The following is a 21,937-nucleotide window of genomic DNA, read 5'->3' as shown; positions in this document are numbered from 1 at the left end:
ATACCACTCACTAATCTTTTGTTGCTCTGCTCTGAAAGAGTTAAATCTGCTGTTTAGTTTATGCTCATTGACCTTGAGCTCTACCCTATAAGCCTAATTCACTATAGTGGCACGTGTTGTTATAATCATTATATTCAGCCATATGACTGTTTTTTAAATCTCATTTCTAAAATTAAGGTTGCTTTATAGCTGTGTGCGGTTCATATCATATGTCAACAACTCCCACTGGGCAGCAAAAATCTGAACATTTTACATGGTTCACAATGGATACTTCAAGAGCTTCTGGAGGCACTTAAAGTACAGTGTAATCAGGTGAAGTTAAATTTGTCATCACCACCAGAAAGGGATGTTGTAAAATCCAAGCTGCATGTATGCAAATAAAACATTAAAAGAATCAGACTTGGGTCCTTTCATGTGGGTATTCAGCCTGGATCCATCTGTCAGATGGATCTAGACTAAACCACAAGGTACACTATATTGTCAAACCTCACAAATGCGCTTCTGGGAGAATGGTCAAACATTCCCATAGACACTCCTAAACCTTGTGGACAGACTTCCTAGAAGAGTTGAAGTGGTTGTAAACACCCCAAAAAACTGCAAGACAAAGGCATAATGAGCTAGTATGCATAGCATACTAGCTCATTATGTATTACTTACCTGAGATCGAAGCCCGCGCATCGGTCCTCGTTCACCGCTCTGGCCGGCGACATCGCTCCCGGAGTTACTTCTGGGTATCGCGGGCTCCGGCGCTATGATTGGCGCTATGAGTTGCAATGACGTAACTTCTGCGCATGCGCGCGGGAGCCGCTGGTAACGGCACAGTCTAACTGAAGCAACGGCAAGTACGTGCCATTGCTTCAGCGCCCATGTGCCGATGACGTTGGCATATGCAAATACAGGGGATATCTCCTAAACCGTTCAGGTTTAGGAGATATCCAGGGTAGCTACAGGTAAGCCTTATTATAAGCTTACCTGTAGCAAAAAAGTGTGTTGTAAGGGTTTACAACCACTTTAAGGCTCTTATAGCGGCAAAGGGTGGGCCAACGCAATATTGAACCCTACGGACTAAGACTGGGATGCCATTAAAGTTCATGTGCATGTAAAGGTAGTTGTCCCAATACTTTTGGTAACATAGTGTATATATCTATGGGCCAGGGGGGTGGCGGATGACTCTGATTGTGATGTAAACAGATGCATGTTTATTTATATCCAGGTCAGTTTATATCCACAGGAAGAAAAGGAAAAGGTCTACCATCCTTTTTGGTTTTTGTGAACATACAGTAAATCGATGTCTGTTCCATTTATGTCTATTTTTAGGTAATAAACATTTTGTTTTTCTTGTACTTTTGTAATCTATTACTAGTTCCTTCAACAACAAAAATAATGCATAAATAGATGTGAATTGATGTAAACTGAACTTAAAGTGTAACTTCGCCTCCTTTCCATATTTAGCACTTCTTTTTTTTGTTGGGGGGAGTGGGTACCTGGTTTTGACAGGTAACCACTCCCATTTCTGTCTGGATCGCGGCGATCTGAGTGGAGGTTCAGCCCCCCTTCCTTCCCCTGCAGCCTTCTGGGACACATCACAGGTCCCAGCAGGCTTTGGGATCATTCACAAAGGGCAGGCTGGCTTGCGCTTGCGCAGTGGGAAACCAGCTGTGAGGCCGCAACCAGTCACAGCCATCTTCCCAAAGTAAACATGCCGGCACCTGGACGCAAAGACGGTCTAATTTTTTTCAGGGTGAAGAACGGCTTTAAGATAAATGTGCAAACTGATGCAACTTGAATCAGTATTCATCAGTTTCTTCTTCTGATGACATGCATTTACATCTGCCTGTCCATAGTGGTTCTGTCTGAATCTAAAAAAATGACAGATGGATACAGACTGAATGTCCATGTGAAAGGGCACTTGCATGCTAGGCATTTAGTATCCCTGCATGGGGCTCTGATGTTTAGCTGCAGATGGAGGGCACAGGTGCACTGCCCAGCCCCGCTGCAGGCATCTGTCAAGTCTATGAAAGGCAGACAAGCTGCTGCAGCTGGATGGTGAACCTAGTGGTATTTATGTTGAAGGCAGTATGTGCCTAGGAACGAATGCCCGGAATGCAGATTTCCTGCATTCCGGGCATTTGTTCTTGGGTGCATACTGCTCTAAACAGAAGTAAAACTGGGTGCACTGTCCAGCCAGAGCAGCTGTCAGATTCTCAGAGAGTTTCACAGGCTGCCTGCAGCGGGGCTGAACAGCACATGTGTGCCCTCCGCCCGCCACTTAATGTCAGAGCCTCATGCACTGGGGGTATATGCCAGCATTCATGGAATTTTGGCCCTTTTATATGGGAGTCATCAGTTCTTGTTACATCCATCTTCACATCAGTTTTTTACATGCCTGCTTGGTTTTATTGTTGCTGAAGAAAGGAATCATAAGTGACAAAACTATAAATTAAAAACATGTTTCTTGCCTAAAAACATAATCCAGATGATATTCGTTTATGTCTGCAAATCCAAAAAAGGATGCAGACCTTTTCCATTTTTTTTTTTTTTTTGTGGACAAACTTATTTGGAAGTAAATGGATGTAAAAAGACATATGTCTGTTTACATCTGCCGATCTATAGACATACAGTACATTGTGGTTCAATCTGGATCTATATAAAAAACGGAAAGATGGATCCAGACTAAATGCCTGTGTGAAAGAGCCCTTATGCTGGTAGCAGAGCTGAATATTTTAAGAGCCAAAGACCGGGACACATCTGAAGACTAACCTTCTTAAGGTTGGCCATAAATTAAGCAATTTTCTTTCCATTTCCTTTAACCACAGGTTGATAAAGCTCATGTGAACCAAAACAAGCCATAGAATATGCAATTTTCTTTCCTTCAACCATGGGTTGAAGGAAAGAAAATCACTCAATTCCCCCATCAACATAGTCAGTGTTGATGGGTGGGGGGCGGGGGTTATCCCTCCTACTGTACTATTGTATTCTGACAACGGGAGGCTTCCCTGCCTTTAGAATACAATCATCATACAAAAAACTGGACAGGTTGGTTGTACTGAAGTCAATCAATAGATCGACTTCAGTACAACCTGCCTGCCCATAGATGGATCGAAATTCGTCCGATTCCTGTTGAACCGACCAAGTTTCGATCCATCTATGACCAGGTTTACTCAGCTTTATTTGCCATGCAATCTACATTTTAAAGTCTACAACAGATGAGTACTTGTGAATAAAACCACATGAGATGGTAAACCATATGTTGACAACTATCAGCAGACAGATTCTGAGCATTCGTTTGTGCATCGGTGTACAACTACTCTGCCTGCTCTCTAGGTATTACCCCACTTGCCTAGGTGACTGAAAACATTCAAAATTGTAAATCAAAAATATCCTACAATTACTGAATCAAGCTGGTGTGTCTGACCACCATGTAAAGTCTGTGGGCAGCATGTAACTCCAGTCAAAAAACTTAATTTGGGGATAGACTGTGAAATGCTTAGAACAGTCAGTTTTTACTGTTTTTTTTCCCTTTTGAAACATGGAATTAAAATTAAAATACCACATACTGTACCTGGTATCATTTTAATTAGAAACCCATTAGAGGCGAGTCTAGGGTCTGAAAAATAAATATGTCCATTTGGTTTTGGATAGTCCTTTTGCATTCCTAAAAGAATTGAGAGGTAATCAGTTTCTCCAACCAACCTAAGTGGAAAACGAAAAGAAAATGAAATTGCTGAATTAAATATTTTCAACTTAGAAAACAAAACACTGTGTAAAAATAAAGCGGTTATACATAGGATATAGTCACTGTATAGGTATTTTATTATATATCATATACATTATATTACATACACACGATTATCATCAGTGTCTTTTGTTAAAGTGCTCAACCACCACCATTCTTAGATCTCCACAACCTAAAAGGCGAATGTTCAAGATAATAATTAGGTGAACTAAATAGACTCTTTAAGATAACACAGGAAGTGTGCAGAGATCAAAAGACAGCTCTGATTTGTGACAAAATCAACATTTTTTACTCTTATCAAATAGATATATAACAACATGCTTTTAATTGTATATTTAACAGACCAAAAGAGAACAAATAAGAAAAGTGATCTGTTAAGGTTTACTTTGAAGGGTGCTTTAAAGCAGAATTCCAGACAAAATCATTCTTTAAAACTGGCCATACATGGTCCAGTTTTAGTCCTTCAGCTAGCGAGCTGAATGAAAAAACTGAACCATTTCTCCCATCCACACATTCAAAGTAGATAGAGGAATCCTCCCCACTGTGCTATTGTATTCTGACAGCAGGGAGACTCCTCCACTGTCAGAATACACAGATCAGCACTACAGCCATTGGCTGCAGCTGCTGATTGAGTGGATTTTATCTGACAGGACAGCTGAACAGAAATCGATTGGTAGTTTGACTTCTGTTCAACTGCAGTGGCCACACAGAGTGCCTTGAAAATTAGGATTTTTTTTAACAGCTTACCTGTAAAATCCTTTTCTTTTGAAGTACATCACGGGACACAGAGCCATAGTAATTACTATGTGGGTTATAGTCCACCTTCAGGCGCTGGACACTGGCACACCCTAAACAGAAAGTTGCCTCCCTATATAACCTCTCCCATACCAGGAGCATCTCAGTTTTGTAGCAAAGCAATACACGTGTATACTAGAAAGAGGGGCGGGACCTCTGTGTCCCGTGATATACTTCAAAAGAAAAGGACTTTACAGGTACTTCATTATAAAAATTCTATTTTCTTTAATCGTACATCACGGGACACATAGCCATAGTAATTACTATGTGGGATGTCCCAGAGCAATGCCAACTGAGGGGAGGGAGACAACAAAAGTAGGGCACCATGAGATCAGAGGACTTTTACTGCTGCCTGCAGTACACTGCGCCCAAAGGCGACATCCTCGTGTCTTTTTACATCCACCTGACAGAATCTGGTAAATGTATGGATTGAAGACCAAGTTGCAGCCTTGCAGATTTGAGCCATAGAGGCTTGGTGATGCACTGCCCACGAAGCACTAACAGCCCTAGAGGAGTGCGTTTTGATTTGAGAGGGTAGAAACCACCTCTTTAAACCATAAGCTAGAACGATTACTTGTTGAATCCATTTAGAATAGTAGATTTCCATGCTGCTTGTCCTCTTTTAGCACCTTCAGGCAATACGAACAAAACATCCTTTTCCGAATCTGAGTAGTCGTCTTTAAGTAGACTGCTCTCACCAAATCAAGAGAATGTAGTGATTTTTCTTCCATAGGGTTCTGGAAAAAATGAAGAAATAACAATATCCTGGTTTAGATAAAAACCTGATACTACCTTCGGTAAAAAGTTAGGATGAGGATGCCATACTACCTCATCCTTGTGAACAATAATAATATGGCTCTTTACAAGAAAAAGCAGCCAATTCTGATACCCTTCTTGCAGCAGATATGGTTATCAGAAAAATATGTTTCCTTGTCAAAAAAGGACCAAGGGAATATGTTATATCGATCCAAAAAAAAGCTGTTTTGTAATGCCGACAAAAACTAAAGTCAAGTCCCAAGGGTTCAGGGGTGACCTAACTGGGGATTAAGCCATGTTACCCCCTGAATAAAGTTACGAACCAAAGAAAGCGAAGCAAGTGGTCGCTGAAAAAATACCGATAAGGCCGAGACCTGTCGTTAGAAAGCACTCAAGGTAAGCTTTATTTCTCACCCCATCTGCAGAAAGTCAAGAATTCTGCCTTTGACCTATTTCCTGGGGTGCAACTCCTGGTTTCACACCAGGAGACATATGCTTCCCAGACTCCATAATATATAATTATGGAGGCCGGCTCCCTTGCATTAACCAAGATAGAAACTACTGAACCTGACAGCCCACGTTTTTTCAGAGTGTGGGTCTCAATACCCAAACCGTTAAATTTAGCGTTTGTAAAGTAGGATGGAATACCGGACCTTGCGAAAGAAGGTCTGGCCGTGGCGGTAGGGTCCATGGGTCCCCTACTGTCATCTTTACGATGGTTGCATACCAAGATTTCCTGGGCCCCGCTGGAGGCCACAAGAATCACCGAATTCCCTTCCTGCCTGATCCTGCGAAGAAGTCGTGGACGCAGGCAGAATAGGAGGGAATGCATAAATCAGTGAGAACCGATTCCACGGGAATAGCAAGGCATCTGTTCCGCATGTTAGCGGATCCTTTGTTTTTGACACAAAGTTGTAGATTTCTTTGTTAAACCTGGACGTAAACAGATCTAGGTCTGGGCATATTGACATGAAGATATCGGGGTGAAGGAACCATTTTCCCGGGAACAACTGCTGATGACTCAAGTAGTCCACCTGCCAATTTTCTATTCCTAGAATGAAGACCGCTGATAGGCAAAGTACATTGTTTTCTGCCCAAGATAGGATATGATTCACCTTTTTCTGGGCTGCAAAACTTCTTGTGCCCCCTTGGTGATTAATATAGGCCATTACTGTAACATAGTCGGATTGAATCCTGGCAGGACAATACCGTAAACTGAACGTTCAGGCCCTCAGAACCAAGTGCTCTGCCTGAACTTCCGTGGTAACTAAAGGAAGGATTTTCCCCTTTGCAGATTTTTGGATATTAACCATAAACTGAGACTCCGGCGTACCCAGCCTACAGTACCTGGTATTTCTAGGTGGCCCATCCGGGTGCTAACCAGGCCTGACCCTGCTTAGCCTCCAAGATCAGACGAGATTGGGCACTTTCAGGGTGATGTGGCCGTAGGCTTTGGAGTCAGACACATTGGGAATCTAGAGCTTGAACCCTTTCTTCCAAGCCAATAGGATAATGTTTTGCAGCAGTCTCAAATGAAACTGAGCATAAGGAAGGGCCTCGAATGAAGCCACCATCTTTCCCAACAACCTCATGCAAAGTTGAATAGAAGAATCTTGCTTCAACCACCTAAATCAGTTCCTTTATGGCACTGATCTTTGCCTGGGGTAAGAATACCCTTTTCTGGGTGTACCTATGATCAGACCCAAGTATCTTAGCCCTTTTCATGGTTTAAAGAAGATTTCTCCTAGGCTGAGAAACTGACCTAGATATTCCAGGTAGTTGAATGTGGTGGCCATACTTTGGTCTAAGCGGGCTACCGACTGGACTATCAAGAACATATCATCCAGATAATCGTTATACCTTGGGCCCTTAATCTGACTAGAAGAGGGGCCAGAACCTTTGTAAACACTCAAGGTGCAGTAGCTAGACTGGAAAGCAGAGCTACCCACTGAAAATGAAGATTTTCCACCTTGAAAAGTAGATATTACTAGTGAGCGAGGAAATAGGCATATAAAAGGTATGCATCTTTGACGTCCATTGACACCAGAAGTTCTCCTCCTTGTAGGACGGAGATAACTGATTGGATTGACTCCATGCGAAAAAAGAGTGGTTATATTTAGGAATTGAATTTAGATTTTTGAGATCCAGAATGTCCATTTGGATTTATCCAAACCTCAACCTCTGCTCTTACATGGGGGCCACCATGATCACTTTTTGCCAAAAGATGGTCCAATGCTTGAGAGAAAGACTTCTTTTTCTCTGGATCCTTAGAAACGTTTGATCTGAGAAAAGGAGAAAATGGGAACTCTCGGAACTCCAGTTTGTACCTTGGAGCTATTGAGGAAGTCCCCCATTTGTCTTGACACTCTTTCTGCCAGATCCTTGAGAACTGCAGAAGAATTACCCCTATTGAGCGAACGGGGGCGCCTCCTCATAAGGAGGCTTCAATATCCTGTAGGTTTCCTCCCCCAAGACCTCTTTTGTCCCTGGGGTTAACCCTGAGGATTACCGAGACTGCCTGGAGGCTGATGCCCCTGGCACAGAAGAAAGAGCTTTAAAAACGAAAATACATTTACTCCTTTTCTTAAAAGGCAAAAGGGGTACTTTTTCCACTAGAATTTCTTTGGATGTATTATCCCAAACATCCCCAAATAGCTGTTTCACCACAAAAGGAAGACTAGCCAGGAGCTTCTGCATGATGCTTAGCGAAGGGCGCAAGGCCAAGGATAGAATCTCTCAAAGCAATTATTGCAAACATAAAGCTGACAAATCCTGGGCCTGCTGAGCAGGATAACCTTGAACACCTGTTTAAACTGGTCTCTCAACAATTAAGCAATTACTGTCAGCGCAGGCTGAGACACTCAATCTGCCAGAGAAAAAAGTGTTTTTTGTTTTTTTTTAATAGGAATTCCAACTTTTTATACTTTGGATCCCTAAGCATTTGAGCAAACTCTTATTCACTCTTATAACAGCGTTAATTGCTGATATATCCTACTTTGTGAATTTCCTCCACCATAGGATAAAGTGTGAAAACTTTTTAGGAGGGAAAATAATGCTTATCTGGGTGATCCTCTCAGATACAAAAAAGCTTTTCCAACAATGAATGGACAGGAAAAGGCATGCACAGCTTGAGGAGGCTTTAGCGAACCCAAACACTCAGTTAAGGGTACATAAATGTGGAGCGGACCATTCAGCAAGAAATTGCACCATCAATCTTAAGATTGAAACAGCTGATTCTCCCACATTTGACACCTCAGAAAAGGAGTCATCAACCTCACCACGGTCCCCTGAGGGAATTGGTCTTCCCCCCACCTCACATAGCGCCCCTTCCTTTCTCTCTCTCTCAAAAAGTTTTCCCGGGCAAGCACGGGCCTACAATCCGACGGGATCGGCTTGTGAGTGAGGGAGGGATGGCGTGGAGGACACTTGGAAGCCGCCGCCGAGTAGGGGCGGTGAAAGAAAACAGCACTGCCGATCGTTTTTCAGTTCTCCCTTATATTCAGCCTCATGAAGAGGGGAAGAGTTCAGCCCAGGTGGGGGTGTCTGGAGGAAGCAAAACCCCCCAAACTTACCAGAGGTCTGCCTGCTAGCCAGAGGAAAAAAGTCTGCTGCTTCTGTGACACAGCGTGTGTGCTCCATACAAAAGGAGACATTTCATAAGAAAATTTTAATATTTCTTAGAAAACGCCACTTACCTTTCCCGCCGCAGGGTTTTCTGTGCTAAAACCAACAGACCCAATCTTTACCCTTCACAGTGGGTTCTGTTAACAAACCTTCAGGAACCGGGGACCCACAATCCTGGACCTGTAATAGCGCCCCGCCAGTAAAACTTTATGGCCTTAATACCAAAAGTACTGGATCCTGGGGTCCAGCTCTCTAAAAAGAGAAGCATTTACAAGAAAAACCTAATTTCTTCGGATACGAGGCCCGGGCACCATTCAATTTGGCCTTAAAGAAACTTTGAATGGATCCGGCTGCATAGCTAGCCCCAGCAAGGATTGCTCCAGTGGAGCCCAGCACAGCACATCTTCACTTGTGACCAACACCTTAGACACTGTCGAAAAAACTGAGATGCTCCCAGTATGGGAAGGGTAATATAGGGAGGCAACTTCCTGTTTAGGGTGTGCCAGTGTCCAGCACCTGAAGGTGGACTATAACCCACATAGTAATTACTATGGCTCTGTGTCCCTTGATGTACGATTAAAGAAAAGTATTCATACCCCTTGAAATTTTCCAAATTTGTCATACTTTTTCAAGGCATTGTAGATTGCAATTCAGCCAGTCTCTGGTGAACTGGCCAAATTTGAATCCACCTATGGCCAACTTAATTTATATGCACAACATATATATATATATATATATATATATATATATATATATATATATATATATATATATATATATTTGTGCATATAAATTAAGTTGGCCATAGAGGGATTCAAATTTGAATCCAGCATAACGCTATGAAAAATGATGATGAATATTAATTTTTAATTTTCAGTGAATCTATAAATTGCATGCAAAGAACAAAACACAATGAAATATTGAGACAGCTAAGTTTGTCTGAAATTACATTTGTGTTCTAACTGTAAACATTACTACTTGTAGCATTCCTATAGATAAATTACATTTAAAGTGTCGCAGTTTACCTATGTGTTAATACAATTGGAGAGTCCAAAATCTCTACGGGAATTTTATAATTGTCCACAAGTCGTTTATACAACAACATTTCTTCCATTCTGTAAGGATTCAACAATGTTATTGTTCTCTTAGATGCCAAAACCCAAGCACCAGGAAAATTCAATTTATTTATTAAGCTAAATTCTGTATCCTGCACTTCTTTCCCCGGAAGCCTTCTGTTCTTCTGTTTTAGGCTGTTCAGGCTAAAAGCTATTTGGATAGTTTTAACAGCAGGTACTGATGCTTTCTTTTCAACTTGTGACTTAAACAAAGTATCCAGTATTTGTTGATTGGAGAGTGCCGTTTTCCGCTTTATTTTTTGAGCAGTGCTTTCCCCTGAAACCTGCCTTGGTCTTTTCTCTGCCTCTTTTGGCTTTTGCATATTCTTTTCTGTAGCTTTTGCAGTCTGCTGCCTGTATCGCTGCAGGTCCTTGGTGGCTTTTTCCTCATATCTGCACACAAAAAAGGATAAGTGATGTTATGACATGAATGACCTAGAGTAAATATTTGTTATAATCAAGAGTTAATTTACCTTTGTATATCCAATTTGAAATTAAAGAAAAATTATATAAGGTATAAATGTACTATTCCTTTTTTAAAGTCAACTTAAAGGACATATATATGGGTGTCCCTCTTGCAAGTTTTGTTTTCAAAGATGTAGGCTTTGTAGCAGTGGTTACCCTGACCCTGCCTTCTCTATCTAATGAGTAACTGATCTGAAACTCGCAAGCAACCAGAAGAGTCCAAGCTCTCTTTTTTTATACGGCTTCATAAGGTCACTAACCTACTAGCTTAGAAAGCTAAAGGTCAAGATGACAGTGCTAGTGCCTGACTAATATGCCATGAAAAAGGGGCACCTTTATGATCACTGAGCCCCAGGTAGTCCAGTGGCTTTTCCATAGCCTTAAAGTTATTTCACCTATACAGCATCAATTTAACACTCTAAATTACATCTAAATTAGAAGGTGGCTGCTTGTATGACTATGTGCTTTGATTTTCTACCTCTTGATTAAACTAGCTTTGGTTAATAAACTAGATGTTCAATCATCCCTGAAACGCCTCCATTTCTTTTGCACTATTTTGATGGAAACAAAAAGGTTGTCATGTTTTCATGAGATTAAAAAGAATTTACCTACTTCTCCCTAGTCCTTGTAACCTAAACTATATCCCCTCTGCTAAGGTCAGAAATGCTCAAGAGACAACCCTACACAAATATATGTTTACATTATATGAGTTAAGTCGGCCATAGATGGAGTGATTTTCTTTCCTGCAACTGACTGTGTAGATGGGGGAATCCCTCCCGCACGGAGCCACTGTGTTCTCCTTGCGGGTGGGGGAAGCGTCAATGATTATTGCTAAAATCTATAACACCCGCTAGCAATAATCACATGTAAAATCTGATAGGCTGGTTGATCGATCAACTTGGGCACATTCAGCCTGCCCATACATGGTTCGAATCTCGGCCGATCACAGCTGAACCAGCCGAGAATCGAGCCGTCTATGGCCGGCTTTACACTTGTGTAGGTATGTGAAGACTTTGGCTGGAGGAAGTAAGCAAGCTGCAACTAGATCAGGAGGGTTAAAGAGAGTGAGAAAATGTACCTTTAATGAAAGTATACTTAGGACAATTAGAAAAAAAATTAACTTCCAGCAGGTGCTAAAAAATAAAAATAAAAAAAAAACAGCTTAGGCCACATACACATCTTTAATCCAGAGCTGACCCATGCAGTAGTATTTTTTTGCCACAAGATGCCCAAAGTGTTTAAGGCTGAATGACGCCCCCAGCATCATACAACTTTGCAGACTAATGAGATAATGTAAGGGTGGGGTGTCATCGACCCACCTATGAGGAGGCGTCATCACGGCATCCTTTATTTATAGTGTAATGAGGGAAAGAGTGGTGATAGTGTCCCTGCATTATCTGAATGCCCAATATCTTAGATGTACATCTTAAAGGACACAACATACAGGGATATGGTAAATCATTATAGACACTGATACATATACACCTACACAGGTTGAACTGGATGGACTATTGTCTTTTTTCAGCCTTACCGACTATGTAATAAGAAGATCAGAAGATGAAGAGGACACTACGTGTCATGTGACTGACATGAATACATTAAAAAAGGTAAATATAGAAATAAGTTAAACATTTCAGCGAGGTTGCATCGGGGGGGGGGGGGGGGATCTATGTAGTTGGAGACTGAACCTGGAATTGAACTTTTATATTCAACATCTGACAAGATGTACATGCACTGCTTACTAGGTTGAAGTTTTCAACTATAATTTGTTTACAGAAGTAATAATGAGTTAAAGTGGTTATAAAGGCAGAAGGTTTCTTTTTACTTTAATGTATTCTTTGCATTAAGGTAAAAAAAACTTCTGTATGCAGCGCCCCCAACCCCCCCCCCCCCTTACAATTACCTGATCCTGATCTTGGTCCAGCACTGTGCCCAAAGCAGCTCTCTCTCTTTACTGGACAGAGGCTGCACTCACAGCTAGTGAGCAGAGAGTGGGGCCAGGGCCAATGCACACACAAAGTGCAGTTCAGGATGAAGCTGCCCTTTGCTATGGAGTGCACTCGACAGGGGAAGGAGCCAGGAGAGGCAGCAAGGGACCCAAGAAGAGGAGGATCAGAGCTAATCTATACAAAAATACTGCACAGAGCAGGTAAGTATAACATGTTTGTGTTATTTTTTTTTTAATAGATACAAGCACTTTAAAACTCAGTGCTGTATCAAGATATAAAAAATGAAATAAAAAATGTTTTGCTCTCTATTTAGTGACAAAACTTACATCATGGCTGTCCAGTTTATACTGTCATGCTCCATTCAAGGATATAAAAGCTATCAATCTAGACTACAACCATGTCTGACCTATGCTACACACTGCATGCCGGTATCAGCCAATATATTGCTATTTGTGATTAACATTTACTTTCTGCTGGTACAAATGAGTACTATTTCCATAAATGCAGAGAACAGTGAAAATGGCAGCCATCCACCAAGTAATAATACATTTTTAATCAGTTTTTCCAAGGCCCTGTAACTATACTACTATACTAATTATAACTTACAAACAATACATAGGGATTCACTAACTAGACACGTTTACACACTGGCATATCCAAGGAAATGTGCTTTAAGATGTTTTCCAATGTACAACAAAACAGTCAATGTGTTTGTTTTACTGTGTTGAGAAAAGTTAGGCAGTATATGCAAAACTCTAACATTAGCTGTTCTATTCATCACAGAACAGCTTTTTGTTTTACTGATACAAGAAACAATTGTAATTATGATCTATTGCATGATATAGGTATAAACTATCTCTGGGCAAATACAGGCTTAATAAATCATGCAAGTAGAACTTACTTAAGTTTTTCCTCTTCACCAAGTTGTTCCCAAAGATCCAACATTTCTGTAGAAAGGTCATCAAATCCAACTTTTGGTGTGTCCTTAAGATAACTAATTCGGTATTCTTGGGTGAAAATATCCCTTGCAGACATGGGTTTCTTTATAACCCTGTTACTCATCAAATCAAAAGCAGTTATGAACCCAGATTTCTCAGAGATTACATTTGTAGATTTCTTTTCGGTATTTTTGGGCCCCTCGATTAAGCCAGTTTCTTCACAGCTTTGGTTGGTGTTTGTTTCACTTGAAGAGCACAATATTGTAACAGGTTGTAGGTTTTCTCCTTTTGAATTTTTAAAAGCTGTCCCTTTACTCCAATTATCATTAGACGTTTCCAGGCTATTATTTGATATGGTGTTCTTATATTCTGTGGGTTTTCCAGCAGTATTGCATTCAAATTCCCTGTCCGCTTCATCATCTTTAACATGTTCTGTGCTGGAATGCTGCTGTCTGTTATTGTTAGGCCAAATACCACTTTCTGCTGATGGATCTGTTAAAAGGGCTTCTGTCTCACTTTCCAGTTTCCCATCATTATTATTTAAATGTGTATACGCATTCTGTTCCAAAGGATCAGTAGTTTCAACAATCACATCTTTGCCATCATTTGCTTTTGAAGGATCTTTAATGTTTACATCAGCTTCTGTAAACTGTGCATTGACACGGTCAACTTCTTTGAGTACTGGATCGGAGTACACAGACTTCAGCGTAATCTCAACAGCACTGAGCACGGATTCCTATGACAGAGGACCAATATGGACTCAGATCAGATCAATGAACCTTACATGACTTTTGTTTCTTTCAGCTAAAACAATGTAAACCTTTTCTTTCTCACATCATCATACTGCACAACACACAAAGGACAAAAAAACTTAAATGGAGTGCCTAAAAAGCCACTGGCATATATCAGGCCTAACAAGCTATGAAACACAGAAGGTCAGTGGCAGTATGTCTGGGAGTTCATGCATTAAGACAGGATGGAGGATAAAACACTAATGTAGCCAGGAATATAGTTGGTATTTGTATTTAACTGTCTTATTTAAATGTTTGTAGAAGCATAGGCAAAATGAAAGAGAGACTAAGCAGTACAAATAACCTTACAATTGGATCTTTCCATGGTTTAGTTTAACACAGGGCATAGCATAGACATAAGGTTTGAATAATAAAGTAAATACAAAAGACCATCGTTTTGTAATGGTATTTTTTTTAGGAGTTTTTGGAATGAGACAACAGTGTGGAAGATTTGTGCAAGTTTTGTTAGGAGCTGGACTAGTGGACTGCATGCCCAAGACTTTGAGATCAGATTTTTCAGCAGCAATAAAGGCTGCAGAGTGGCTAACACACTTTACCATGTTGCAAATATGGTAAATTTACTGGCAAAGTAACCAGACAGTGTCAGATATCAAAATACTTCTAGTGTCTGTATAAGAAAAACAGAAATGATACAGAGTTGTTTAGCAGCCGTCCGCATTCTAATCTTTTTGGCTCTATACACCACCACGATGGATTTGAAATGAAAACGAACAAGATGTGCTTTAACTGCAGACTTTCAGCTTTAATTTGAGGGTATTTACATTCAAATCAGGTGAACAGTGTAGGAATTACAACAGTTTGTATATGTGCCTCCCACTTTTTAATGGACCAAAAGTAATGGGACAATTGGCTGTTCAGCTGTTCCATGGCCAGGTGTGTGTTATTCCCTCATTATCCCATTTACAAGGAGCAGATAAAAGGTCCAGAGTTCATTTCAAGTGTGCTGTTTGCATTTAGAATCTGTTGCTGTCAACTCTCAATATGAGATCCAAAGAGCTGTCACTATCAGTGAAGCAAGCCATCATGTGACACCGGTGAGCTCAGCAACACCAAAAGACCCGGAAGACCACGGAAAACAACTGTGGTGGGTGACCGAAGAATTCTTTCCCTGGTGAAGAAAACACCCTTCACAACAGTTGGCCAGATCAAGAACACTCTCCAGGAGGCAGGTGTATGTGTGTCAAAGTCAACAATCAAGAGAAGACTTCAACAGAGTGAATACAGAGGGTTCACCACAAGATGTATACCATTGGTGAGCCTCAAAAACAGGAAGGCCAGATTAGAGTTTGCCAAACAACATCTAAAAAAGCCTTCACAGTTCTGGAACAACATCCTATGGACAGATGAGACCAAGATCAACTTGTACCAGAGTGATGGGAAGAGAAGAGTATGGAGAAGAGTATGGAGAAGGAAAGGAACTGCTCATGATCCAAAGCATACCACCTCATCAGTGAAGCATGGTGGTATTAGTGTCATGGCGTGGGCATGTATGGCTGCCAATGGAACTGGTTCTCTTGTATTTATTGATGATGTGACTGCTAACAAAAGCAGCAGGATGAATTCTGAAGTGTTTTGGGCAATATTATCTGCTCATATTCAGCAAAATGCTTCAGAACTCATTGGACGGCGCTTCACAGTGCAGATGGACAATGACCCGAAGCATACTGCGAAAGCAACCAAAGAGTTTTTTTAAGGGAAAGAAGTGGAATGTTATGCAATGGCCAAGTTAATCACCTGACCTGAATCCGATTGAGCATTCATTTCACTTGCTGAAGACAAAACTGAAGGGAAAATGCCCCAAGAACAAGCAGGAACTGAAGACAGTTGCAGTAGAGGCCTGGCAAAGCATCACCAGGGATGAAATCCAGTGTCTGGTGATGTCTATGCGTTCCAGACTTCAGGCTGTAATTGACTGCAAAGGATTTGCACCCAAGTATTAAAAAGTGAAAGTTTGATGGATGATTGTTAATCTGTCCCATTACTTTTGGTCCCTTAAAAACTGGGAGGCACATATACAAACTGTTGTAATTCCTACAACGTTCACCTGATTTGGATGTAAATGCCCTAAAATTAAAGCTAAAAGTCTGCAGTTAAATGTTTGTTTCATTTCAAATCCATTGTGGTGGTGTATAGAGCCAAAAAGATTAGAATTGTGTCGATGTCCCAATATTTATGGACCTGACTGTAGTTTCATAAATTTGTGTCTTTTGTACCTGCTCGGTGTTCAGGTCTAATGTACACCCAGTACAGCGTCAAGGCTGGAGAGGCACCCACTTGAGGCCCCGTTGTGGGGGGAGAGCAGCTGAGGTGGGAGTTTTTCCTGGCTGTGAATTTTATAGGACCAGGCAGTCCAACTGACAGCTCAGCGCTGCATATTACACTGGAAAAGAAGCTTTTCCAATGTAATCAGAACTCTGCTTTAGGCCGCTTTCACACTTGTGCGACTTGTCCTGCGACTTGGGACTGCAAAGTCGCATGACAAGTCGTACCCCATGATTTCCAATGAGAATCATTCATATTTGTGCGACTTCAAGTCGCAGTGGCTGCTTTGATGCGACTTGAGGTCCATAGACCTCAAGATTACACAGGCATTGCTTCAAGCCGTGTCAAAATCGCAGCAAAAAAACAGGTTGGCAAAATGACAGAGCTTTTCTGATCTTATAGCAGCTCACACAGCGTCATCTGGGACACTTGTGATTGTGACAGGCAAGTGCCCCTTTTTATTAATTATTAGATGAAGACTGCTATTACTATAACCATCATAAAAAATTGGAAGCCAGCTCACAAAATGAATTAAATGCCACATTTATTCTTTTACAAGAAAACTCTGCTTTAATAGATAAAATAATATAACTTATATAATTGCTACATAAGCTATTTTGTACTTTAGTGTTACTAAAAATGACCTATCTAATTTCTGAAACTGTGATATTTTACTTCCTTCCAACGTGGCAACCTAAAAATGTAATTTACGGTTTGTATGATTGGCTAACAGATTTTCTTAAAAATCTGCACTGCGATATAGACAAAGTATTAGGCATTAAGGCAATAGGAGTTACATTTTTGGTGAGATACTTCCTAAATACTCATTCATTCTAAATGTCACCCCAATGCACCTGCGCTGCAGTGCACTACCTAAAATTCTGCATGCGCAGTATTTGATCTGTTGTGCTGCATGGGCCACCCACTCAATGTAATGGGCTGCCAGAGCATAACACCATGCATTTAATGCACTACAACATAAGGGGCTGGTGTGAATGGGTCCTCAGGCTTGGCTATGTCCAACTGCAGACACTGCAGCTTTCCTTACTAGAACCAACAAATAAGTGTGCAACTAAGTGTAGTATTAAAGTGCTTTTATTTAAATCAAAAGTGATAAAAATGCCCACTTACAAACTGGAAGAGGAATGAAGCATGCCAAAAACCAGATGCTTTTCCACTGCACAGGGGCCCAGCACAGCAGATTACAGCAGAATACAGCCATTGTTCCTCAAACTGAAGTTTCACCAACTCTGTTACAGTAACAGCATCACTTTAGACTGGCTGGCCACTAGGTCAGATGTACAGTATTTCAAAATGTACTGATATCGATAAAATATACAACCCCAAATCAAAAAAGATTAGATACTGTGTAAAATCTACATAAAAACAATGCAATGGTTTGCAAATCTCATAAACCTATATTTCAGAAAAATATGCAAAATAGCAAAATAGAAGACATGTAAAATGTTTAAGAAAAAAATGGTAATTTTGAAATTGATGTCATCAACACAACTCAAAAAAACTACTACTAACAAGGAAGAGCTGGAAGACCATTTTGCAACTAATTAGATTAATTGGCAACATGTCAATAACATTAAGGGCACTTTCACACTGAGGCGGTGGGGGCAGTAGCGGTAAAGTACTGCTAGTTTGAGCGACACTTTACCGCCGATAGCGGTGCGCTTTTAAACCCCTTTGCAGGAGCTTTGGAAGCGCTGCCCGTTGATTTTAATGGGCAAGGAGGTGTGGGAGCAGTGTATACACTGCTCCCACACCACCCCAAAGATGCTACTTGCAGGACTTTTTTCTCGTCATGCATGCACACCGCTCCAGTGTGAAAGCACTGGGGCTTTCACACTGGAGTGACAGGGGAGGCGCTTTACAGGCGATATTTTTAGCACTAAAACGTCTGTAAAGCGCCTCAGTGTGAAGGTGGCCTAATGGGTAAAAAAAGAGCATCTTAGAGAGTCAGAGTGTCTCAGAAGTTAAAATGGGCAGAGATTCCCCTATCTGTAAAAAGCTGCGCCTCTAAATTGTCAAACTATTTCAGAATAATGTTCCTCAATGTAAAATTGCAAAGACTTTAAATATATCACCATCTACAGAACATAAAATCTAAAGATTCCAAGAATCTGGAGAAAGATCTCCAGATCAAATCGAAATTTGACATTCTTTTTGGCAACCATAGGCCCTGCGCTCTCCCGACTAAAGAGGAGAGGGACCTTCCGGCATATTATCAGCGCTCAGTTCAGCCTGCATCTCTGATGGTATGGGGGTGTTTAAGTGCGTATGAAATGCAGCTTGCACATCTTGAAAGGCACCATCAATGCTGAAAGATATATCCAGGTTTTACAAGAGCACATGCTCCCATCGAGATGATGTATTTTTCAGGGAAGACCTTGCATATTTCAGCAGGACAATGCTAAATTGCATTCTCCACCTATGACAACAGCATGGCTTCATAGTAAAAGAGTCTGGGTGCTTAACTGGCCTGCCTGCAGTCTGGACCTTTCATAGTACATCTTGAAACAAAAATTACGACAAAAAAGACCCAGGACTATTAAGCATTTATATAATATCAGGCAAGAATGAGGCAACATTCTTCTCCCAAAACTCCAGCAACTGGTTTACTCAGTTCCCAGACATTTACAGAATGATCGAAGAAAACATGCAAAAAAATACGAAAAAAGAAGAAAAAAAGAATATATCCAAAAACGAGGGGGGTGATGTGTTCAATTGTTTGAGACAAAGTTCTCTTTTTGCCTGGAACTCCGCTTTTTATACACTGACCCTAATACTGACATTAACTGACACTTGCACTGTACTAACTGACACTGATAAACTGCCACTAACTGATATTTACACAGTCACTAATTGACACTGAGATTAACAATAACTGGCACACTGCCACTAAATGCCATGAACACTGAAAAGGACAGTCGCTTAACCACTTTGTAGATTTCATTTTACTTCCTGTTGTGTTTTCAGTACAGGAAGTAAACATAAATCTCTGCAATGGAACACAGACAGCAAAAATAACAGTTCCCTACTAAAACTGAAAAAACATTTTTGCCTGCATATACATTTTGAGCCCTTTATGCCAATGTAACACATATATATATATATATATATATATATATATATATATATATATATATATATATATATATATATATATATATATATATATATATATATATATATATATATATATATATATAGTGAGCTTTTTTTTTCTTGGGGCCACATATATGTGCGTCTCCCTTTGGCCTGGGAGCACGCTGCACAGCGCATTCCCAGCACAGAGAACAGGGTTTTACGAGAGCCCTGTACTAACAACCGGGACCCGGAGCTCCCGATTCTAGGTCACCTGTTCACTGTGGTAACCTCTGATTGGCTATCACAGTGATCAGTCAAAAATAAATAAATAATAAAAAATAAAATATAAAAAAAAAACTAAGAAAAAATACCTAGATCAAGGTTTGACCCAGGTCAGTGCCAGGATTAGTGGTTGGGTAAAAGGTCAATATATTTTGGGCAGGTTTTTTTTTTTTTTTTTAATTTTTTAAAATTAGTATCAGTGTCAGTTTTAGGAAGGACAACAACAAAAAAAAAAAAAAAAAAGGAAGAGCGAAATGCGCACTATTATTTCTGGGCTGTACTACGGGTACAAACAACAAATAGCATACACATACACATGCAGTATTGCTGCGATCATCAGGAGCAGGAGAATTTATTTTGGGTTGTTCTTTGCTGGTAGGTTATGGTAGTAACAAGAAATATATAAAACTGGCCAAAGAAAATTTCTGCATCAATCGTATTTTCATGCTGAACATTCTTCTTGCAAGAACTGATATGCAGGTTTCATGTACAACAGCAGGAGAATATATATTAAAGCAAGGAATAGACCATTACCTTATTCTGTAACATTACTTGAGTTTTATCAGGAGTTAGATTGACATCTACAAATGAAGCCGGGACAACAATATTCATGAAAAACACAGGATAGGAACGAGAAGTTGTATGTTCGCTATAGTATGATCGAACCATCTAAAAAAAAAAGTAAAGGAAAGAAACATAGTAAGAAATAAATGATGTTGTGAAAGAAGTATAGTTCTTAAAAATTGATACATAACATATCCACGGTGCTTGATCCATTAGCGCAAAAAGGCAAATTAATGCCTTGCAAAAATCATCAGCAAAGAATTTTTTACATAAGCTGTCACTTCCCTACCAGGCCAATTCTGACATTTCTCTCCTACATGTAAAAATCATAATTTTGTGCTAGAAAATTACATAGAACCCCCAAACATTATATATGTTTTTTTAGCAAAGACCCTAGAGAATACAATGGTGGTTGTTGCAACTTTTTCTCTCACACAGCATTTGCGCAGGAATTTTTCGAACGCGTTTTTTTGGGGGAAAAAAACAATTTTGTGTTTAAAAAAAAAAAAAAAAAACAGTAAAGTTAGCCCAACGTTTTTGCATTTTGTGAAAGATGAAGTTACGCCGAGTAAATAGATACCTAACATGTCACGCTTCAAAATTGCACACGCTCGTGGAATGGCGCCAATGTTCGGTACTTAAAAATCCCCATAGGCGACGCTTGAAATTTTTTTACTGGTTACATGTTTTGAGTTACAGAGGAGGTCTATGGACAAAATGATTGCTCTCGCTCCAACGTTCACGGCGATACCTCACATGTATGGTTTGAACACCGTTTTCATATGTGGGCGGGACTTACGTATGTGTTCGCTTCTGCGTGCGAGCACACGGGGACAGCGGGGCTTTAAATTTTTTTTTTTTTATTGTTAATTATATATATATTTTTTTATTTTGACACTTTTTTGAAAAAAAAAATTTGATCACTTTTATTCCTATTACAAGGAATGTAAAGACCCCTTGTAATAGGAATATGACATGACAGGTCCTCTTAATAGTGAGATATGGGGTCAATAAGACCCCATATCTCACCACTAGGCTGGGAAGCCTGAAATAAAAAAAAAAAAAAATAAAACGATCACCGCTTCCCAGCCGAAGCGGCGCCATTTTTTTGAATGGGGAGGCCGGGCGTGACGTCATAACATTGTGCCCGGCCTCCGATGATCATAGAGACTCCGGCGACTCTAACTATAGGCATCATTCAGATATACCCACTCAAAGCCCAGGACGTCATATGACGGTGGGAGGGCGGGAAGTGATTAAAAAAGATCCAAGGGATACAATAGTTAACCATCTGTGAAAGAAAAAGTAAGTATTAACATACTAGTATTACTGAGCATAAAGCATACCCACTGGGACACAGTATCAGGGGAAAAATAAAATATAAAGACTCAAAGAGGAATTTGAATAATAATTTGTTAGGCAACAGTTTAACCAAACACTATTGAAGGCCGGGTTCACACACGTGCAAATTGGATGCGTTTTTGTTTTTCCGCATCCAATTCGCATGACATGCGAGTGTGTATGGCTCTCAATGGTCAGT

At 40.3% G+C, this 21,937-nt stretch overlaps 1 protein-coding gene and 1 pseudogene across 4 annotated transcripts in view; both read right to left on the bottom strand.

The window, feature by feature from the left end:
- Nucleotides 1–21,937, bottom strand: part of PMS1 (PMS1 homolog 1, mismatch repair system component) — a 155,880-nt gene that overhangs the window by 15,199 nt on the left and 118,744 nt on the right. For all 4 annotated transcript variants that reach the window (XM_073633191.1, XM_073633189.1, XM_073633192.1 and 1 more), the window contains exons 8-11: nucleotides 20,368–20,502; nucleotides 13,342–14,114; nucleotides 9,937–10,419; nucleotides 3,563–3,693 (exon numbers count right to left, since the gene is read on the bottom strand). In XM_073633191.1, coding sequence (XP_073489292.1) covers nucleotides 3,563–3,693; nucleotides 9,937–10,419; nucleotides 13,342–14,114; nucleotides 20,368–20,502 — 1,522 coding nt within the window. The remainder of the gene's footprint in view (nucleotides 1–3,562; nucleotides 3,694–9,936; nucleotides 10,420–13,341; nucleotides 14,115–20,367; nucleotides 20,503–21,937) is intronic.
- Nucleotides 6,623–6,738, bottom strand: LOC141101979 (5S ribosomal RNA; annotated as a pseudogene).

Source organism: Aquarana catesbeiana, linkage group LG06 (genome assembly GCF_042186555.1).
Source record: "Aquarana catesbeiana isolate 2022-GZ linkage group LG06, ASM4218655v1, whole genome shotgun sequence".
In the NCBI taxonomy this organism is placed as follows: domain Eukaryota; kingdom Metazoa; phylum Chordata; class Amphibia; order Anura; family Ranidae; genus Aquarana; species Aquarana catesbeiana.
This window is presented reverse-complemented; position numbering and strand designations above follow the sequence as displayed.